Source organism: Centropristis striata, chromosome 19 (genome assembly GCF_030273125.1).
Source record: "Centropristis striata isolate RG_2023a ecotype Rhode Island chromosome 19, C.striata_1.0, whole genome shotgun sequence".
Lineage (NCBI taxonomy): Eukaryota > Metazoa > Chordata > Actinopteri > Perciformes > Serranidae > Centropristis > Centropristis striata.
In genome coordinates, this window is record NC_081535.1 from 26,393,630 (window position 1) to 26,416,232 (window position 22,603).

A 22,603-nucleotide genomic window follows, 5' to 3' on the forward strand; every position below is an offset into this window, starting at 1 on the left:
TATATATATATATATATATATATATATATATATATATATATATATATATATATACACACACACACACACACACACACACACACACGCACATACACAAGTTTGTAAAGATGTGTTTTGAAAAGTTACTTAAAATAATTAACTGATTCAGTAACTGGTAAATATAAAAGTAAATGCAGAAATGATGGACCTGCACGTGTTTTTAATTTATATTCTTTGTGCTATGGCATTAACTAATATCTGTATGTGTCATTCATTCATTCATTCATTCATTAACTTATCACCAAGGTCATTTATTTTTTATTAGAATAATAGCTAAAAAAAAACAACTAACTATACTTGTACAATTATGGAGGAATTATTCCTCGTATGTGATGTGATGGCTCTGAAAATGCATACTGCAGGTCTCTTACTTTGAAAACACTGGGACCGGATGCGGCTCGCAGTTGTCAGATGATCAGCTGACCGAACAGATCGGTTTATATGTGCGACAAGCAGCAATAAACAAGACGAAAAACGGGATAAATTCTGTTTTTTCTTGCCTCGGAGGGAACCGTAAACCGATAAGTCTTCACACAGAAGGAAATGCCCCAGTAGGACATTTTGTGGTACGTATATTTAGTTTCCAACATTGTGTTTTGGTTCCGTTAGCATTAGTGGCTAACAGGAACTCGCGTCATTGCAGGTTTGCTTTAGCTTTAGCATCACATACTGCAGTTTATCTGTCCTCTAACATCTCATAATCAGGGTACATTTCGCTTTTTAGGTGAAATATCTGCAGAATGATCTGCTTCTACTGTCAGATTGCGCCTGACTGTGATTTAAATGTAACATTGCCACTTAAACTATCCAAACAGCGCTGAATAGCCTGTAAACCTAAATGTAACGCCAAGGTTAATCATTCATATGTCATGCAAAACACTAACTGCTCATGTTTTGATGTAGAGGTGTAATCTTTGTGTTGTTTCTGTCTGTCAATGGGGCACTGCAGTGTCTGTCTTCTGTCTTCGTGACTCATTGAAAGTGGATCTGTCAGACTGGATCTGTGGCACCAATCACGTTCATGTGTTGTGTACATATTTGACCTGAAGTCCTAATGATTGTGTAAATTAGTAGTGATGATAATGTCAACATGTTGGGTTAATTTTATATACATTATAAAGTGACATCATGCTAAACGTTAGCATATTAGCATGCTAGATGGTTTGTGTTTAGCAGCTTTAGCATGCCATGACTAAGTAAGTAAGTAAAGTTTATTTATATAGCACTTTTCACAGATAAAATCACAAAGTGCTTTACAGAAGATAAAAAGAAAGAAGTGAGATAGGGGAACATGAGACAATTAAAACACAATGAAACATAAAAAAATATAAAATAATATGTACAATGCATGGTGGTCATTTAAATGCCTGTCTAAAAAGATATCTGGTCTTAAGGTGATTTTTTTAAAAAGAGTCCACAGAAATAGCAGACCATAGGGGGAGAGGCAGAGAGTTCAAAAGTTTGGGTGCCAAATATTGAAATCATCGATCACCACGTGTTCACTACAGACTACAGTCTTGTAGAGAAATGTATATGAATTAGAATCAGCTTTATTGGCCAAGTATGTATACAAATACAAACACTTTGACTCATTTTTTATTTGCTCTCTGACTTAGGCCTGTCACTGTAACCACATTTTGTTGGATGATATTGTAAAGGGTTCAGGTTTGTTTATTGGAAGCCCAAGATTAAACACAACTGGAGAAAAAAGTCTGGTCTCAATGCAGCAGGCCTTTTATTTATGTCACATGTAAAGTTATGCAGCGCTGGACTCAGACTGGCATAGCTCTAGCAGGATCCCAGTCAGAATGAGACCCGCTCTCTGTAATAATTCACATTTCATCTTCTTGGGCTGGGCCAGCTCCATACAGAAGTTGGATTTAATGCAACTGAGTTCTATTGGCCAGTTACCAATGACATGGACAAGTCTCATGATGTGTATGTTTGTTATACACAATGTGTGTGTAAGTGTTATAATAACCTTATTATAACAATCGCAGAAATAATTGCCATGAACAATATTATTATCATTTTAAGACGGAGCAGTGAACTTTTAATTGTGTTTGAAGGGAGCAGACAAGAGGGCAGAACCAGTGATCTGAAATGACAGCAAAATCTGTCTCAGCAGTTTTTTCTTTAAGCTTAAAGAGATAGAATTGTATCAGCAGCTCCTGAGGCAGGTTAAACTTCCTCGTCTTATAGATGATTATGACCATGATGGACTTCCACTTTAGGCCCTTACACTGCAAAAAAGGTGTGTATAAAAACAAGATAAAAACACTAAATCTGAGGGTTATGATCTTGCTGCATGGACAGATAATTTCACTTGACAAGATTTCTTAAATTAAGATTGTTGAATCTAGAAATAAGCATGTTGAACACTTAAAATAAGAAATTAACCCTTAAAACAATCTAACACTTCTAAATCTAAAGGTTATTTTTATCTTGGTAAGAAACAAATAATTGTCAGTGCACTCTGCTCGGGCCAGTTCATCGCTGCTTGCAGCTTTAATTTATCTTGTTTTAAGAGTTAATTTCTTATTTTAAGCCTACAACATGCTTATATCTAGATTTAATAATCTTAATTTAAGAAATCTTGTCAAGTGAAATTATCTGTCCATGCAGCAAGATCATTTCCCTCAGATTTAGTGTTTCTATCTGTTTTTTAGACACACCTTTTTTGCAGTGTACTGATTGTGGATCCCAGAAACCTGACTCCGTGTTGTTCAGTACAATGATGATGGGGGTCAGTGTTGGAGGGGCTCCTCCTGAAGTCCACTGTCATCTTCATAGTTTTGAGAGTTTTCAGCTCCCAAATTGTTAGGACAGCACCTGTTGGTCAAACTGCTGTGTGTACGCAGGCTTCTTACAGTTAAGTCAGTTGGTTATGTGGAGTTGGAGCGGGTGAGGGGTGGGAACGTTTGCTTATCAAATGTAAATTGTTGGCCTGTTGATTGTGGGGGGGGGGTAGTGGTTTCCTGCAGCAGGTGATGTCCTGCAGACTGCCCTACAAAGCAAAAAGGCAGTAACTACGCAGAGTGCAGAACTGAGAAAAATGACTTTAAAGTTATTCTGTAATCCAGCCGTTTAGTTACTGTACAAACGACTACCATTTTTCTCCAAAATGACACACATTTGAGATAAGATGTTTTGTCACATAACAAAGGATGCCTTGAAAGTCATGAAAATGATAATAACTAATTTTTGACCAAAAATGCAGTTACTGCCTTTTTGCTTTGTAGGGCAGCAGACCTCTCCACGCTCTGTCAGTTTGTTTCTGGACTGGTTGAACAGGATTCTGTCCCAACTTATGTAGGACTCTTCCTTGGCCTTATCATATATCAGGATTCATACAAAGTCATTTGGAAATGCTTATTCTTATCTGTTATGTTTTCAAGGTTGAATACATGTATCAGGGATCCTATAACACAGGACTGTTCAAGCCCTTTCAACATGTAAAACATATAAATGATCAAGAAAGGCGACAATAACTATCTGCACATTGTTACACCAGAAAACTTATAATGTGAATACATTTATGACTAGATGAAAATAAATTGGATAATGACCATGAATCATTATGGTTGTACATGATATGGACTGTAAGAAAATTTAAATTTTAAGTGATGAGCATTTTTAATGCAAATGAGCATTTTTAATTTATTCACTGAATCAGACAAATACATTCTCATCGCGTTTCTTTGAGCTTTAAAAGGTTTGCAGTTCAGTTTCCAGATAAAATCATGATGTATTTTGATTTAATATAATCAACATAAAAAACAATAGAATGAAGACAATAACAGATTCATTTGCATTGGGAATTAGAATTGTAATGAGAATACAAAATGTGTCATATCAGGATAATATAAGAGATAGACCCTGCTGAGTGATTTTTAAAAATTTGTTTTCTTCGATGACATCTGTACTACTAGAGTCCCATCTCTTTCTGTCTAACTCTGCCTCTCTCCCTCCAGAAACATCAGCATAATGTCGGGGAACAACTTGGTTCTACCCATAGTGCTATGGGGCCGCACGGCTCCCACCCACTGTATCAGCAGTCTGCTGGTGATGGACGACTTCAGCACCATCATCACTGGCTGCCACGACGGACAGATCTGCCTCTGGGACATGACTCCTGAGCTGGAGGTACTGTTGAGAAATGCATTGAGGAAACCTTTAAAATTAAATGATCTGTCTCCAACACAAAATCCTCACGTATTTCTCGGCGCTGATCGTTTGATGGGGAATGATGAGCAGGAGACGTCCCAGTTCTCAGTTTAACTTTACTTTATTACAATACGCCAAGAAATGTGCAGTTATAGAGTCTCTGGGTTCAATCTACACGCCCCTGACATGACATTAGGCTGGTCAGTTCATGAAGTCTGGACCAAGCTACTTTCTCTAAAACCCAGTTTTAGAGCCTAACCGAGGTTTAATAAAAAATGTAGGTAGATCTCTCCAGAAGTCGCCTCCTTTCAGTCGGTTGATTTGTCAGTTTATTCAATAAGTGGACACGTCATGTCACCAAGCAGAGAAGACAGTTATCTTTCTGCTCAGCACATCATGTCTGTGACCTGTTAACAAAACTTTCAAATCACAAACTCCTGCCTTGATATGACCTGCAGAGATATTACTGGAGACACAGATTTAGCAACAAACAATAAACATAAAACATAAAATATATATTTTTGTGATAATAGAATCTTACTCTAAGTGTGCCTAAACAATATTGACACATGACCATTGTATCAAAGCATCTTGCATGATTAATCTATAAATGCACAGAGAGAGGTTACATACACAGTTAGTGAATTACGCATGCATAGATAGTGACGTATGTCAATCAGATAGTGACCCCCATCCACAGAGACAGACAACAGAGACACAATAACAGATTATTCTAACAGTACCGGGGAGGGTGGTGGTGGTGGTGTGTTTGGCACCTACCACTTTATTTACTCTGCCTCTCAGCCTCCAATTAACCCCAATGTTCTTCTTCTCTCTCTCTCTTTTCTTGTCTGTTCTCTGCTCAGATTTGTCCCAGAGCCATGTTGTTTGGTCATACCGCCTCCATCACCTGTCTGTCTAAAGCCAGTGCGTGCAGTGACAAACAGTACATTGTCAGTGCATCAGAGAGCGGGTGAGTGCATTTTCATCAAGCACACATCGTTCAGGAGTTCAATACAAATTGTGATTTCTTGCTGACATAAAGGTTATAGTAGTTTTGGATTTTTCATTAGTTTTAGTTTTAATTTTGCTGTGATTTTTTTGTGAGTTGTGAAGTGAGTTTGCTAGTTTTAATTAGTTGTTTTTTTTTTTGGGAAAATGCTTAGTTTTAGTTTAGTTTTTAATAGTTTTAGTTTTTTGTAATGGGGTATTTGTTGGGTGCCAGATAAAAAAAAAGTCACAATAAATGTTGCCTTTATTTCCTTTGTCTGATCCATCTCAGCCCCAATAAGTTTATTAAGTCATTAAACCAGATAGATGAAATAGATTTCATATCAACCAAAAAGGTTTACGGCGAAAAAAGTTGACAAAGATGAAAACTAAGGACATTTTCACTATAATTTTAGTTAGTTTTAGTTAGTTTTGTAACCACACAATACAGTTTCAGTTAGTTATCATTTTTAAAAAATCTCTCATTTTCATTTTTATTTCAGTTAACGAAAATGTTTTTTCAATTCTAGTTTTCGTTCTTTTGTTAATTTTCGTTAACTATAATAACCTTGGCTGACATCACAGAATAACTTGTAATTTTATTTGTTTTGCACAATAGTGTTAGAAGTACAGATAGAAGTACAGTACAAACGGCTTTAGCATAGCGAAGCAATCAACCTGTAATCCTGAGAATGAAGGATTGACAGATTATTGGTCTTGTGTGAAATTTTGCCTTTTTTCTATAATTAGAATAAAACGCCCATGGTAACATTTTGACCAGGTTATCATCATGTTGTTTTAGTCACAGTGAGGAGCCATCAAAAATGTAATCAAACATATGCTGAAAGATATGTATCTGCACATCATCTTCTACATATCCTTGTCTGTTTCCAGAGAGATGTGTTTATGGGATGTTAATGATGGACGTTGTATTGAGTTCACCAAGCTGGCCTGCGCTCACACTGGCATACAGGTAAGACACACACTCACACACACTAAATTAAAATCAACTCAAACTACTACTGCTACTCAAATACCAGCTTAGTCTCACTAGCTAAGGTGCTAATGGTGTGTAGTTACTCTCATGCTATCCTGCCCTACAAAGTCTAACTGCAGTAACTACATTTTTGTTCAAAATTGATTTATAACTAAAAATGAACTCCTTGATGTCTGTTTTATCTTTTGACAAAGTTTTAGATTTCAATTTTGCTTTATTTCAGAGAAATAATGACATAAAAACCACAAAATCCAACTCAAAACCAAGCAGTAATTGCACTTACTTAGTCTGCTTTGGATTTATATACTAATTTAAACATAAAAACAAAAGAAATTATAAGTTTATTTGAAAGGGAAATTATTATCTAGATAGTGATGAAGTAAAAAACTGAGATAAAAATATATTATGACGAAAGTATAACATTACTTTATAATATTAAGTCTAAAATATGCAAATCTTTGAATAGAGCTGTGAAACACTTTTAAATACAATGATAACAAAATCAAATTAAAAATGTTTATTCACAGAAAACTAAATATAAAAGCTGAAAGAAGACAACAACATTATAGTTACTGCACTCTGTTTTTGCATTACTATTAGAACCTTTTACAGCAATGCAGTAACTACGTTTTTGGGGTCAAAGGTCAAATAAATCATCATGATTTTTGAGCATAAAAATGACATCATCAATACATGTAGAAATAAGTGTCATATCACTTATCTACCTATAACTCATTTGGCAGGCCAGTTAAAAATCTTTAAAGCAGTTTTTCTCAATTTTACCCTTTGCGTAGTGACTGCAGTTAGACTTTGTAGGGCAGAATAGCTTACATGTTTAATTCAGATGTTTCATATTAAAAGCAGGAAGGAAGTAAAGGAAGGATTTGCCCTTTGACCAAAAAAAAAATCACATTGTGTTTATTTGACTCTCTCCTCCTCCTCCTCCTCCTCTGACTCTTCAGTTCTATCAGTTCACCATCGGCACTGAGAGGGAGGGACGTCTGCTTTGCAACGGCCACTACCCAGAAATCCTTGTGGTGGACGCTACTAGTCTTGAAGTCCTGTACTCCCTGGTGTCCAAGATCTCTCCTGACTGGATCAGCTCCATGAGCATTATCCGATCCCACCGAACACAAGGTGAGAGACACAGGTGGAGGTGGAGAAGACTGTGGTAATTAAACAGATCTAGGAGTTGTGTTGTCTCTCTACATGAATGTATTATAAGAACTAGATATTGGACCTAGAGATTCAGTCCAATGAGAATTGCTCTCCAGGGGCCTCATGTATCAAATAGTGCATAGTTTTCATACTGAAAAATGGCTAAATTAAACAAACCATATGGCATTACGGTAAGAACGTGTTAGACCCGCTTTCAAAATAAGAGCACATGGATGTGTTAACAGAGTCCACCACAGAATTTACAAGAAGACTGTCAAAATAAGGTGCCTTAAATAAAACATAGATGAACCCTTATTCTCCTTTACAATAATTCTCTAGAATATGCAATGATTAAGATGGAATAGTGGCATAAGATTGTGCGAGAGGCACCAAATTTATGTTTTTAGGGCAAAAATGTTCTCCGGGGGAGTATGCCCCCGGACCCCCAGATTTATTTATTTAAGTTGCTGTTGCACTACTGTTTTGTATGCTGGTTTATTTAAAAATAAAAGGCTTGAATCTGCTGTAGTTATTCATGTTTTACAAAGGGTTTAACCTGAGCCAGGCCTTACCACAGTGAGAGAGTCATATCACAGTCATGCAGGTGTAGTATAATATTCATACTGGTATCGGATCAGTACTCGGTATCGGCCGATACCCACAGCACAAGTATCGGAATTGGTATTGGGAGGGAAAAATGGTATCGGAACATCTCTAATGTGAAGATGCTAAATGATCATATTACAAGTGTAAGTTAAATGTAAGCATTTTAATGTGCCATCAGGCAAAGGTTTGATTTGAAATGATGAACCATTAACTTTGGCTTGGTGTGTCTCTGTGTGTGTGTAGAGGACACAGTGGTGGCAGTGTCGGTGACGGGGATTTTGAAGGTCTGGATCATCACAGCTGAGGTCAGCAGGATGCAGGTACACCGCCATACAGACGTTTGGTCATTAAAGAAATTCATCAGACCAGACACAGTGTTGCTGTTATTAACATTTTTATATTATAAGAATAGATGAATACACATTTAATTCATTCTCCCAATAAAATCCCAATAGCAAGACCATCTATATCAAAAATATTAGCTGATATGTCTATCTATTGAACTATTGGTGTATCAGCTCAGGCTCTAACTCGTTGTGTGTGCATGTGTCCTGTCTTTCTGTCTGTCTGTCTGTTTTCAGGACCTGGACCCTGTGTTTGAAGAAGAGTCTAAACCCATCTACTGTCAGGGCTGTCAGAGTATTTCCTTCTGTACCTTCACTCAGAGCAGTCTGCTGGTTGTCTGTTCCAAGTACTGGAGGGTAAGAACTAATATTACCATTATAGACTGTATTAAAGAAGTGGACATAGCCAGCCTGACATCACATATTGGTTTGTGGACTGATGTTTTTTTATATTCATTGGGATATTAATTTTGTCTAGCGAAATAACAGGGTCGAAATAAAATGTAGTAAATAGAAAAAATAAAAAGCAGCTGACTTGTAATGCGCACCATCACTGGCAATTATTTCTTCACAAGCCAGTCTAAAGTTCTATTCAAGCCTTGAATAGAACATTGGACACAGTTGGACACAGGGACAATGAGATCTATGTGGGTACATGGGATCCTCACCAGGACCACAAGTTGGTCCAGAAGCTTGGCCTGGATGATGGTCAGTTCCGGGGCTTATTTTAGGATGAATTTTGCCTCTCAGTTCTCGCGACCAGACAAGGAGAAAAAATACATGATGCTGCAGAGTTGAATTTTTTTCCAACACAAGGCCTTCAAAGAGGTCCTGCAAAAGCAGATTTTTTTTAGGCGACTAAAATGTGAAAGCACAAGTTCACAGCTATTTAAATGTCATGGAGTAACATTGTGGAACCTCTAGTCTGATAGAGACAGCACCGTTGTAGCAACTTGTCAATTAGCCATGCTTTAGCCATAGTTAACCCTTTGATGCACAACATGTGTCTAAAGTGACCCAACTGAGTTTTTATTTTCTATATCTTTGCAACAAATTAATTTCATCATTCAGTATTCCAGGTTTTCCTCAATCAACTTGTTTTTGTCATTATCATACGTCTTAATTTTTTGTTTTCATTTCTTACTTTTTGAGTTAAAAAAACCCAAAACGCTTCTCATGCACAACATGGGTCAAACATGACCCATATCCATTTTCAATGTTATTTCATGTATGTGAGTATCTTTGAAATAAATATCTTTTATCATTTATTAGTCCAAGTATTCAGTATAAATACAGTACAAATTATTCTTGTTATAGTATTAGGTCATTTAATTTTATTTGTCATTTTTGACCCATGAGTGAAAACTTGATGTAATAATACAAAAACTATGTTTCTTCATAAAGTATGAAAGGAGAAATGGATATAATGATCTGTTGTAATAAAAAAGATATTCAAATAATACTTGGACTATTCAATCATAAAATAAATTGATTTAAAGAGATAGAGCAAAGAAACACAGCCAGCATTAAATAACATGAGAAATGAATGCGGGTCATTTTTGACCCAGTTGTGCATCAAAGGGTTAACAAGATGCTCATCATGAAGAAGATTAACCAATTGATTGAGACCATAAACTCATTATGAGTTGTCGTGGCAATTTTAACAACTGCACTAAGTTAATGGGTGAGCTGGACAAACACAAAGCACTCAATACTCTATTCAGCAAGTTTTATTAGCACATTCGTATTCCATACACCGCACAATTCCGAATGGCTATTTTACAATACAACAAAGTCCCATACACCGCTCGATTTATGACTGTTGCACTTTTAAGCATTGGCTTTTCAGCAAGACTCAATGCGGCCCTATCTTCCTGCCCTATACATCACATCAGGACAGACCCCACAGGTCAACACGTTCCCCTCAGTCATGGTGTTAGAAGAGTTGAGTTCAAAGAATGAGTTCCCAGAAGGCTTTGTGTCTTGAATACCAAGGAGGTCGCCGCCTACTTCATGTCCCACCATGCAGGAGAAACCAAATTTCCTTCACAGAGTTTAATAAATTGGGTAATTTTCTCACAGGCTTATATACAATCTGACTTCTTTTTGTAACCAGTGGAGTCGCCCTCTGCTGGCCATTAGAAAGAACGCAGGTTTAAGGCACTTTCAGACCCGGGAAAGCTATGTCCAGTCCTTTTCATACAGTCTATGATTACCACCTATTAATACTAATCAAGTACTGGAGTAGAATACTGCATGGACATAAAAGTTCGGCCCTACCATGACCTGGCCTGGGACGTACTACAATAATAAAGACGTGTGTATCGCTCTGTTGTGTGTGTCAGGTGTTTGATGCAGGAGACTACTCGCTGCTCTGCTCAGTGTCCAGTGACAGCGACCAGGCCTGGACCGGAGGAGAGTTCATCGCCGCGGACAAAGTCATCATCTGGACTGAAGACGGCTGCAGTTACATCTACAAGCTGCCCGCCAGGTAAACTGCCCGACCTTTATCACTGCTAAGTAGTGATGTGCCAATGAAGCCTCATGAACCATTGTCATTATTTTCTGAGCCCACTAGATGGTGCTGTTGGTTCAAAGAAAAAGGCTGAAGAAATGGTAATTGAGTGTGCTTTCAGCTCTTTGTTGAACACAGAGTGATTGATTGATTGATTGTCTTTATTTCGAACATGCAAGCAAATAAAAAAAAAAACAAGTTTAAATATTAATAGATGAATAAAGAAAAAACAAAACAAAAAAGCCAAAAAAAGCTCGAAAGCTCGAAAGGGAGTAGGAAGAAGTAAAAAAACGTATAGAGTCCTACCCCTTAACAGGTCTCTATATCTATATACATACATATAACATACAAATATTATAAATTGTTTATAGTATATACATATAAAATTCTTTATATTACATTTTTGTGCCATCTAGTGGGCTCAGAAAATAAAGAAAATGGTTCATGAGGCTTCACTGGCACATCACTACTGCTAAGTATTGTCACCACAGAAGAACTTAGTGTGTCTATGTGTGTGTGTTTTCCTCAGCTGTCTGCCCGCTAGTGAACATTTCCGCAGTGATGTTGGGAAAACCAAAGAAGGCTCGATCCCCCCGCTGGTCTACAGCATTGCCGACCGTTCAGACAAACAGGTCAGTAGTCTGTTCTTCACTCTGTAGTTTAAAGCTTTTGTCATGTTTGTTTATTAAATAGTATGTGAAATTGATTGTTGCATTGTCTTGGAACGCATCGAACAATTTAGAGAAATGTTGTGCTGTACACTCCTGTGGTACACTAGAAAAAATGATTACAATGTAGTATAGTTGTAGCTGTTTTAGATATTTCTTGTGAAGGATATTTTGGTGTTTTTCTTATTTACTCCACTTGTGTCTGTGTAACTTTACTGCTTATTATTTAGCTGTTTGATGTACCTGTTTCCAGAGATGGAACAATAGTTGACGGGACATCTAATTGAGGATCTTGCAGAGCTGCCTTCTCTTGTGTTTTTCATCATGTTAACTATATAAGCTGGGCTAACCTGACTAGCCAAGTTTTTGCGAACCAAAATAGGTCATGCTGCCAGAACTTTTTGCGTGAAATTTGTGCATTAGAACTTATGTTATAACCCAGATTTTAAAAAAGGTGGGGTTGGGTGTTAAACATGAATAAAAACAGAATACATGAAATTAATCAAAACTGTTTCCAAGTTTTGACATTATATATCTTGTGTTTGAACTGTTTTTCACACCGTCCCAACTTTTTTGAAATTTCTGTTGTATGCCTATACAAAAAAGAAGACTGTTACAAGTTGGTTCATAGAACGAAAACAAGTCCTGTTACGAAATAAATTTTGTGTACTGATCAGGGTGGCTTAGATAATCCAATTAACATGATGATAACCAAAATGATTCGTTAAATTGCTGCACTGCAGTAAGCAGTAAAAATGGGACTACAATGTACAATGGCTACATCTGTTCCAGGTAGCTCTGTGTATTTGTCCTATGGTGCTGTGCTGGTGTTTTGTTTGTATTGATGGTGTTTGATGGACTGTATAAAAGAAGTGGACGTAGCCTCCAGGTCTAAAAAGTGATGCAGATGTGCCTTAAAACTGCATCCTTTCAGTTGGCCAGTAGGGGGCGACTCCACTGGTTGCAAAAAGATGTCCGCTTGTAGAGTCTATAAGAAAAATGTAAAATAGGGCTTCCAGAGAAATTATTCAACTAATTTTATATATTTAAAATGGGAACCAATCACCCTGGTTGATCCGTTAAAGTTGCAGTAACTTTTATAGAAATAGCCCATAAGACGGACCAACAGTCAGATCAACCCTCTGGTCTAGATATGGTCACATCTGGCTCCAAAAAACAAGATTGTGGCAGCTAAAATGTCAAACAAGGCTTCAAAACGTTAGTGATGTCATGGTGGCTATGTCCACTTCTTTTATCCACTCTGTTTAATTTAATTTAGGATCACCAGGGCTCATGTCAGGCACATGGATTAGACCGGGTCATTTTTTTTTTTAAAGGTGTGAAGGAAAAGGAGTCTCCTCGTCTGGACACACTGAGCAGTTTGACAAAATGAATCAAAGACCAGCCTTTAAAATGACAACAACGATATCATGCAACCATCAGCCTTCTTTTATTCTCATACTTTCTGGAGGTGTAGTTTGTACAACATTAACACTAAGTACAGCTCCCCATGAAGTGACGATATCACTGAACTAAAGAGGTGCATGGTGGGAGAAAAGAAATCGAGTAGTAGTAAAACAGCCCTGGCACCACAAACAAAAATACTTTAATTTTAATTTACAGCAATTTTAGAGTAATTTGAAAAAATTCCAACGCAGAAGTGCCTGAAACATTCATGCTTCCAATTGTATAGAAGTCAATGAGAAAATGACCCCTACTACCTCATTTATTACCTCAGTATTGTACATTGTACAAATTAGGTTATGGACTCAATCACTTGCTTCAACCCTTTAGTACAGCACGATGTTGATTTTGTAAATTATGGTCCCATTTAGAGTAATATAGCACAATATAGCAGGGTATTCGTAGGGTGGGCCTACCTTATGAAAGACAAAACACCAAACACTGTGTTTGGTGTCTGGTTTGGATGTTGTCTGTGTTTGTGCTTTGAACATTGATTCTGTAATGATGCTTTAAAGTTAAATTTGGTGTTTGGTTGTACTAAAAGACACTCTCAGGTGTCGGCTGTTAATTTTTACCCACTGGTTACCTAGCTAGGCAATAACTTACCTTTAGCCTCTGATCCAAATTTGGCCACTTGTGGTTCCAAAAAGAAAACATAAATGCCAAAATGCCGTTCTTAAGGTTTCAAAACAGAAGTCCACAAACCAACAGGTGACGTCAAAGTCTATGGATGGACCACAAAATTGATATTAATGCGACATTTGTCTTGATAATTTTAGTATTAATGTACATTTCCACAGCCCTAATGCCATCAGTTCAACAGTCATGGCATAATCACCACTCTATTGCTCTCAGTTTCTCTTCTTAACACAAGTACTTCCCCCAATCACTGATCAATGCACTGTGTTCTGTGTTGTTGGTTTTTCCTTTACTGCAAAAGTCCAGTATCACTGGCCGCGTCTTTTGTTAGTTTAGTTTAGCGTCTTTAGAGTTTTTGATGTTTGTTGTAGGTACCAGATCCACTCGGGGTCCTTCGTCTGCTGCTGATTACGTCACACAAATCGTCTGTTGATTACGTCACACAATATGATTGGCTGTACGCTTGAATGGGAGTACAATGTGATTGGCTGTACAACTGACAGTTGTGATTGGCTCTACAACTGACAGTTGTGATTGGCTGTATGTCGGACAGTTGTGATTGGCTGGCAACGGGCTGTAGTCATAGCAACGCTTGCCTGTGGCGAAACCAACGTTCAAGTTTTGTGTATTTGTGTGCTAAGCAGCAATAAACTGCTTTTTATTTTGGGTCTACTCCTGTAAATGTACATAAAATATGAGAATAATTGTGTTTCTGTTGGATATGTGTGTGTATATATACACAAATACACATACAGATAAGTGAAAAATAGCTGACAAGTATATATAGACACACACACACACACACACACACACACACACACACACACTCTCACATCTATCTGTCTGTCTATCTGTCTATCTATTTAAGTCGAATGCTACTTAGTTTGTACAAGGGTCGCGTTGCTGTAGATAGTGTTTTTTTGTGACATAGTCAGCAGCAGATGAAGGACCCCGAGCCGATCAGGTACCTACACCGTCACTCTCATGTCTCACAGATCAAATAGGATTCCTTTTTATTAAATGTGTCAATCCCCACTGAGTGCGTGAGACGTGTTGTTCGAATCCATGCTGTGGAAATGTACATTTTCCTGAATGGGTACCATCATAGAACAGGCAATTCCACCAGTCTTGGCTATTATTTTAGAGTTAAATAATAACATTTTACAAGTTCTAATTACTCAGAAGATCTTAGCCATCAGAACCCTGTAGTGTTAAATCAGATAGTGAATGGCCAGGCTTAATCCATGTGCGTGAGCCTGACCCTTGGTGTTTTGTGTGTTCCGTTTAGTTATGATTTAATTTCCGACCTCCAGTATGTTGTTGTTATTTATAATTTATTGTCTTGTAGGTATTTATTTGTTGTCTGTGCCTTTTTGGTATTTTTGTTGTTCCTTTTATTTTCTTGTCCTCGGATGCTGCCATACCCTCTCCCTCCTTTGGCCTCCTCCCTCCTCTCAGAAGGAAGGAGAAGGAGGTGAGGAGGAGGAGGAAGAGGTGGTTGTGGAGGTGATGTGCCTCCCTGCCAGCGGGTGCGACTTGGAGCTCTACACCCCAGAGTTGCTTTACCACCACCGGCCTCTAGAGGCACCAGTAAGCCCAGAAAACACACTAAATACCAAAGGCAGAAAGAAGAAGGTTCACCTTTTTGGCTGAGCTGCAAAGGCTTAATTGGACATAATTACAGCGCTTACACCATTATCAATTTAGTAGTTGGAATAATAATCTTTAAAAAGAAACCGTAGTAGAGACATTAGTTCCAAACTTGTGCCATTTTGCAAATCTTAAACAAAGCCAAATGGTTACTTGTGGATATGCAAAATGGTTAACTTTTGATTTTCTGCACCATCGAATGAAAGTAAAGCATCATATTTTTATTTTTAAAGGACCATACCACTGAATATAGTCACTCTGTATAACGCTGCTGAATGTACAATATGTGAATATGTCTTATACAATATTTGCTAAATTAAACTTGAATTAAAATTGAAGTTAGACCAATAGTTGGGTGTAAGAGTTAAGAACGGTGTCATGTTCTAAATGCACTTTGGCGATGAGGAGGCAGAAAATTATTGAAAACTAGTTTTTTTTTCACAAAAGGTTTCTTGTATTTGCAGCTCAGCCAGAAAGTTCTGAGCTGAGGTGAGAGGAGCAAACTGTGACAACAGCAGTGAAAACATGGACATCCACTCAGTGGCTCACATGCACCCTGCACCTTGGAAATTAACAGGCAGGTGAAGTCAATCTAATGAAGGATCCTCTCTAAACCCCTATACTGAATTGGTGCATTTCAGAATCTCAATGAATGGTTACATACTAAGTGGAGATTACCTGGTGGGTCTGATCTTTTGTTTGTCTGTACGAGAACTCAAAGTAGTTTGCAGTGTCTTGACTAATGCTAATTTACCAAAAGTAACTAAGCTCAGAATTTGAGTATGCACTGTTAACAAGTTTATTCCATACCAAGGTTATAATAGTTTTGGATTTTTCATTAGTTTTAGTTTTAATTTCGTTGTGAAATTGTTTTCAAATTCAGTTAGTTTTAATAAGTAAGTTTGCTAGTTTGTATTTTTTTTTAAATGCTTAGTTTTAGTTTAGTTTAGTTTTTTTGTAATGGGGTATTTGTTGGGTGCCAGATTCAGAGGTCACAATAAATGATGCCTTTATTTCCATTTATTATCCATCTCAGCCCCAATAAGGCTATTAACTCTTGCAGCTCCAGGTGTTCTGAATTTTGGTTGGAGTGAAGTGCTGAAGGTTTTGATGGAGATCGACTCAAATAGTCGTGTAACATCCCAGTCTCAACAAACAGATTCACCAATGTGTTCCTGCATGTTCACTAACAAGCAGTTAATAGATTTCATATCAACCAAAAAGGCTTTTGTACAAAAAAAGTTGATGAAAACGAAGAACATTTTCACAATATTTTAGTTAGTTTTGTAACCACACAAAACGGTTTCAGTTAGTTGCAGTTTGAAAAAAACAACAATTTGTTTTTATTTTTTATTTCAGTTAAAGAAAATATTTTTTCAGTTCTAGTTTTTGTTATTTTGTTAGTTTTCGTTAACTATATTAACCTTATTCAAGACTGATTGACTAATGTCTGTCCACTTACATTAGTGAATGCCTTCAATTCTTTTTGTGCGTATGTCAGATTAGCACAGAGGGAATTTGACTTCCTGCCATCTGTTGGTGTAAATTTTAGCTCTGAAATTTTTTTTTTGTGATTTGAGTTTAATTGTTTAGGAAAAAGGTTTGGCTGACAGTCAACAATCATTGAGCCCAACGTCGTGATTTCAAAATCGGCAACATCAACGTCAGCCGGTTGAAATACGCCAACTGATAAATCGGTTGTGCTCTAGTGGGAACCCCTGATATAACAAGAACACATTAGTTCTACATAACCTGACTGAGCATGGTTAGTATTAATATTTAAAACAACAAGGGGTCGATAATTGACCCTTGAGGAACACCATATTAGCAGAAAAATGATACGTGAATAACAGATGTTAGATATGTACCAATGATTATCCTTCTGACTCATTTTCAAAGTGCTGGAATAGAAGTGTGAGCCACTGAGTTGATGAAACTGAAAGTAAACTGCCTGTTTTGTTTGCTCCTCTCTTTGGTTTCCTTCCTGTCTGACTGTGAGACTGAACTCACTCTGGATCACCTGATTCCATGCTCTCTTCCCACTAAAACAAAACTCCTCCTCCAAAAGCACCATCACCCTCCTCATCTGTCTTCATAATGATGAAGATGCATGCAAAGTCCCCAAGCTGCTTTTTAACAAAATAATGACCTGCTGAGTCCCCCAGTTTATGACGAGCATAGAAAGGAAAAGGAAGTACAACAAGGAAGCAACATTTTGGGTTAAATTTTATTTTCATCTGACACATTTTATATGTTTTAAATAAACACTAATGATGCCTTATTCTGATATATAAGGGACAAGAAAATCCAGGTAAAGAACAGACACAACTGTGGGTTGCGTCTTCGGCATATTTAGATATTAAAATGAGGCATATGATGCAACCTTTACATATTTTTATACATTTTATTACAGTATCAGGTACAGATAGGACAGGAGGAAATGGTGTTTCTGTGTGTGGCCAACAGACTTTCAAGCAAAACGTTCTTTTGTGTTTGTTTTATCTGGCTTTGAACAATAGTTGGGTGGAGGTTTTTTACCTATAAGGACTAGATATTGTTATCTGTCGCTCACTGTATCTTTGAGATGGGACTGGTACTTTGATTTAAATGCAGCTAAGATGCTGTCAGTAGCAGTCCTTGTAGGCCTTTATTTTAAAACACCTGCAGGAATTGTTGGCTTCTATTGACAGTAACTTAACAATAGTTAGGAAAAACAATGGGAGTTTTACACGTTGTAATTCATCCTCACGGAGGCCCAGAGCAGCTGTGCTTGCAATTACTTTTTTAACACAGTTATCTTTGGATAAGTAACTGGGGAGAAACCCAACAACAACAACAACAACAATGAGCTTTGTTATCTTGGGTTAACAAGATAATGAACTCCTTATCTCAATACTAGATGCTTTTCTTTTATCTTGAGATGACAAGATACAGTAACTCAGTCATTTTTTCCCAGAAAAACACAAAAATCAAAGGATAGGAAGGAGACAAAGATTTCCCTGACAGTTTTCTTACTTGTATAGGGACACAGGTGATTTATGCTTCTTGTGATTAAAACCCCTTTAATCTTATTTCCATATATGCATTATTTTTTTTATATATCATTTGTTGTTATATTGAATACTGGATGTAGTCGTAAGTTAATCTTTCCACTAGCCTCACCAAGTCTGTCACTGTCGGCTCGATCTGGGACTTTAATGCATTTCCTGTTTGTTGATTTGACTCATACATTACAGGAAATAAAGTCAATAATCTCATTATCTCGAGATATCATCGCTAGGCTTCTTGGGATCAATCAATCAATCAATCAATCAAACTTTATTTATATGCAACTCAAAGTGCACATAACAAATTAATTATCTTGTTATCTTGAGATAAAGGTATTAAAAAAAAAACAACCCAATTGCAAGCGCGTCTGGTCTCGGCTTCTGTGCATCCTCATATTTTTACACCCAATTAAAGTTAAGAATTCTTGCCTAAAGTAATCCAGAAGAACGTGTAGAGATCCCACCCACCTGCAGTACTGAGCCAAATGAAACAAACACAAAACATCGTTGCAGGTCACCATGAGTTGATTTTATCTCTCTGTCTTTCTGTGCCTCTCGAGTGCTGTCTGCTCCACACATAACACTCACTGATGTTTGATTTTCTTTCACATCTTACATTGAGATGTGGTTTACTTTATGTGTGTGTGTGTGTGTGTGTGTGTGTTGTTGTGTGTTTAAAAACATTTGGTGGCACTTTGCATACTCTCTGTAATTGTCTACAGCGTTCAGATGAGCTGAACTCACCGACTGTGGTACACACTGGATGCCTCAGCCATTCCCTGCTTCTCTACCTCTTTAAATTTTGTAGTTGCTACGGTGATGGCAGCCCATCCTCCTTACACGCCCACAGGTTCACACGCTTTCATCTTGTCCATCATTATCACTACCCTCTATCTGGCAGCAGCTCCTGGAAATGCCCTTATTCATAATGATTCTCTGTTAAAGACACTTTTGACTGCTCTATAGCCACAGCAAGTATGTGTCATAACCTGCACAGGTGTAAAGCCACGGAGTTAGAATACCAGTCAGCATGTTAACTACAGGTTGTGGCATGATACTGCAAACTAACTGACTGCCCCTGCTGATGTAAACCTCCTGTTTGTTTTCCACCCTGAACCAGAACTGCCAGGTTCATTAACTGGCATTAAGTATTAGAGGTGGGGAAAAAATTGATACAGCATAGTATCGCAATATTTTGCGTGGCAATATTATACTGATTCATGGCCGCCAAGTATCGATATTTAGGGTTCCAACCTCACTTTTAGGAATATACTGAAGATACGAAACTAGAAAGATCTAAGGAATCTAAAGCCACCATGTGCGTCAGGCTATTGTGTTGGCAAGCTGTCGAAATAACGCTGCAAAGTTAGTGGTTTTTTTTAAATTAATTATGTCTACCTTGTATACTACACTACTGTTTGCAAAACAGCATCTTGATGGTTTGCTCTAGCTTTGCTCCCACATGCAAGGATCAGGACATAATGGCCCTCATTTATCAAAGGAGCGTAGAAACGAGCGCAGATCTGAGTGTATATTTCGTATATCTCTCCAATTACAGCGTAAGAATGATCGGCTGTAGATAAATGTGGCGGCTCAAAACAAGCGTCATTTAAATACCGCGCCCTAATATATATAATATATACCTATATTCAGATGGCTCGCCTCGAGAGTTTCCGACATCGAAGGACGCAATATGGCCAAAAAGAGGATTTTTCCCCCCTAAAGTCAGCTTTATTAGCAAAGTGCATCGTTACAAATAACAACAGGAGGAAATAGACATATTTCCGACTCAGACGTGTGGACTTCACACTGATTCAGATTTGCGTACACGAGCTGAGAGCAGACTGAGATCTGATCATACCCTCCGCTCACGTCCAAACTGATAAATGCCGAGCCTTGAGTAGAAATGATCGTATGCCCACTTTACGCTCACTTTCTGTCGTACGCTTGTTTGATAAATGAGGGCCTCTGTGTTGTCCAAATGGCTCAAGTATTGTGCTAACGCAATTCAGCCACTGGTTTTCTGACATAGATAGAATCTAGAAAATATATACAAGAGATAAAGTTTTGGCGATATACATCATCACACAACCTGGACTTCAACAAGAGTCAGAAAGTGACTGCCACTCAGCAGTTCTGGAATAACATAACTGGTTCTGTTTTGGGGTGGATTGTCCCTTTTTAATAGCCCAAAAAGCTAAGCTGCCCTTCCCCCATCACACCATTGTTCCCCATTGTTCCCTAGTAACCTTTGGACTGACCACGTTGAGGTTTAAAATGTGAACAAAACAATGTGGAAATTCAGTGTTATAATTCCAGCAGTATTCATTTAGTTCCAGAAGTAGTCAGCTTAAAACAAAGGTTCAAAATCAATGAGCTGAAGCAGACTTTTGTTTGGGTTCAGAAGACACAGGGAACTAACACCTGCACCCACCAAGGAGACCTTGTGAGACTAGCTAGATTGGGAAAAAGTTAAAATGACACATGAAATTGTCAGATGTTGTCATGGCTGGTAACAAAACAAAAATCACTAGGGTTTTGGTGATTCTTAACAAAACTGACCCCATTTCACTTGTTCCTTCTTTCACATTAGAGCACTGGTGAGTTTCCTACCTCATGTATAAACCAGTCAGGCTTTCATGTATCCAGAGTGATAGATTTGACACGACTGTCCATGTCTATGGCTCTTGATTTTGTCCATGATTTCCGTCAGTGGACAGGCGGAACACCTCACACTCCTGCTGACCCGAGCAAAGGGAAACTCACTTGTTAATAGATGGTGGTAACCACTGTGAATTACACCCGATCCACTCCTGCTGATGAGGGACACGTCTGATGAAGGTCATGTGACTGGTGGTTAAGAAAACTTGTCATTGTAAAGGTTTTCGGGTTTATTTAGGTCACAGGTAAAGTTATGCAGATCTGGTCTCAGGATAACATCATTCTCACAGGAAGTCAGTTAGAGTGAGCCCCGAACACTGTAGTAATTCACATTTAATTCTTCTTGGGCTAGGCCTGTCCCGTACAGGGAATGGATGTACACGCTACCAAGTTCTATTGGCCAGGTACCAATATGTGTGTATCTATGAGTTACCAAGCCTAAACACGACAGCTTGAAATCACAACTTATTTCTGTGAGAACACAAACTATGCCCTCTTCGGTCTGTGGGAAAGAGATTATAAAATCACTAGCAAAGTGGAAAGTTACTCTGTTGCACAGCAGTATAATTATTTAAATATAACCTCATGTTTAGACTCTTTATCCACCTACATTTGACATAATACAAAACTGCCAATAATGACAACAGTGTCATAACTCCAGAGTCCAATCCAATCCAATGCACTTTATTTATATAACACGTTTATAGCAAACACAGGGTTTATAACACAATAAAATATAACAATAAAAAAAAAAATAATAATAATAATATAAAATAAAAACAATAAAAAAGATAAGTAGACAATAAAATACTAAAATACAATATGATACAATAGAATAAAATAAAAATAAATAAAATGCACTGCCCGTACAAAATAAAATATGCATGTATACACATTAAATCATAAAATTAACAGTCTACGTGGTGTTAAAAGCCAAAGAGAAGAGGTGGGTTTTAAGGAGAGATTTAAAATGAGACAGTCAGGAGACCTGTCTGATGTGCAGCGGCAATTTATTCCAGAGTTTTGGAGCTGAGATGGTAAACGCTGGTTCCCCTCTGAGCTTCAGCCAAGCTCTGGTACTACCAGGAGCAGCTGGTCAGCTGCCCTGAGAGAGCGGCTGGGATACGGGGTACGGGTGTAGCAGCTCAGAGAGGTGAGGTGGAGCAAGACCATTCAAAGCTTTAAAAACAAATCAAATAATTTTAAAATTAATCCTAAAATGAACGGGCAGCCAGTGCAGTGAAGCTAAAATCGGTGAAATGTGCCGAGTGGTCACGAAGGCATGGATTACCGTCTCAAAGTGCTGTGTTTGCAGGAGTGGTTTTATTTTTGCCAGCTGTAACTGGAAGAAGCTGGACTTCATGTCAGCAACCAGAATCGAACTAGAACCCACAGAGATCATACACATGGTAATAGAATCAGCACAAGTTGCTATTTTCAGAGATGGCAGCTTATTTGATGTTTGAAATCAGAAAGACACAATTGGCAATTGGAGAGTGCTGACCTTTGCCATGGCCCTGTCTTGAAAAATTTAATATTCACAAAAATGTACATACAGACATACTGGCTCAATACAAGCTCTAGTTCTAGCCCACTGCTAGCTCGATGACTGACATGGCAACATTATACTTCTTGTTTACTTTCTGCAAAACATGGTT

The 22,603-nt window shown here is 37.8% G+C and overlaps 1 protein-coding gene across 3 annotated transcripts in view; it reads left to right on the forward strand.

The window, feature by feature from the left end:
• Window positions 1-460: 460 nt before the first annotated feature.
• LOC131992044 (WD repeat-containing protein 7) overlaps window positions 461-22,603 on the forward strand; it is a 162,745-nt gene continuing 140,602 nt past the window's right edge. For 2 of the 3 annotated variants that reach the window (XM_059357387.1, XM_059357388.1), the window contains exons 1-9: window positions 461-605; window positions 4,014-4,185; window positions 5,073-5,179; window positions 6,091-6,169; window positions 7,156-7,330; window positions 8,201-8,277; window positions 8,539-8,658; window positions 10,647-10,792; window positions 11,346-11,448. In XM_059357387.1, coding sequence (XP_059213370.1) covers window positions 4,027-4,185; window positions 5,073-5,179; window positions 6,091-6,169; window positions 7,156-7,330; window positions 8,201-8,277; window positions 8,539-8,658; window positions 10,647-10,792; window positions 11,346-11,448 — 966 coding nt within the window. In that variant the 5' untranslated portion in view covers window positions 461-605; window positions 4,014-4,026. The remainder of the gene's footprint in view (window positions 606-4,013; window positions 4,186-5,072; window positions 5,180-6,090; window positions 6,170-7,155; window positions 7,331-8,200; window positions 8,278-8,538; window positions 8,659-10,646; window positions 10,793-11,345; window positions 11,449-22,603) is intronic. The other variant, XM_059357389.1, reaches the window with a different exon arrangement.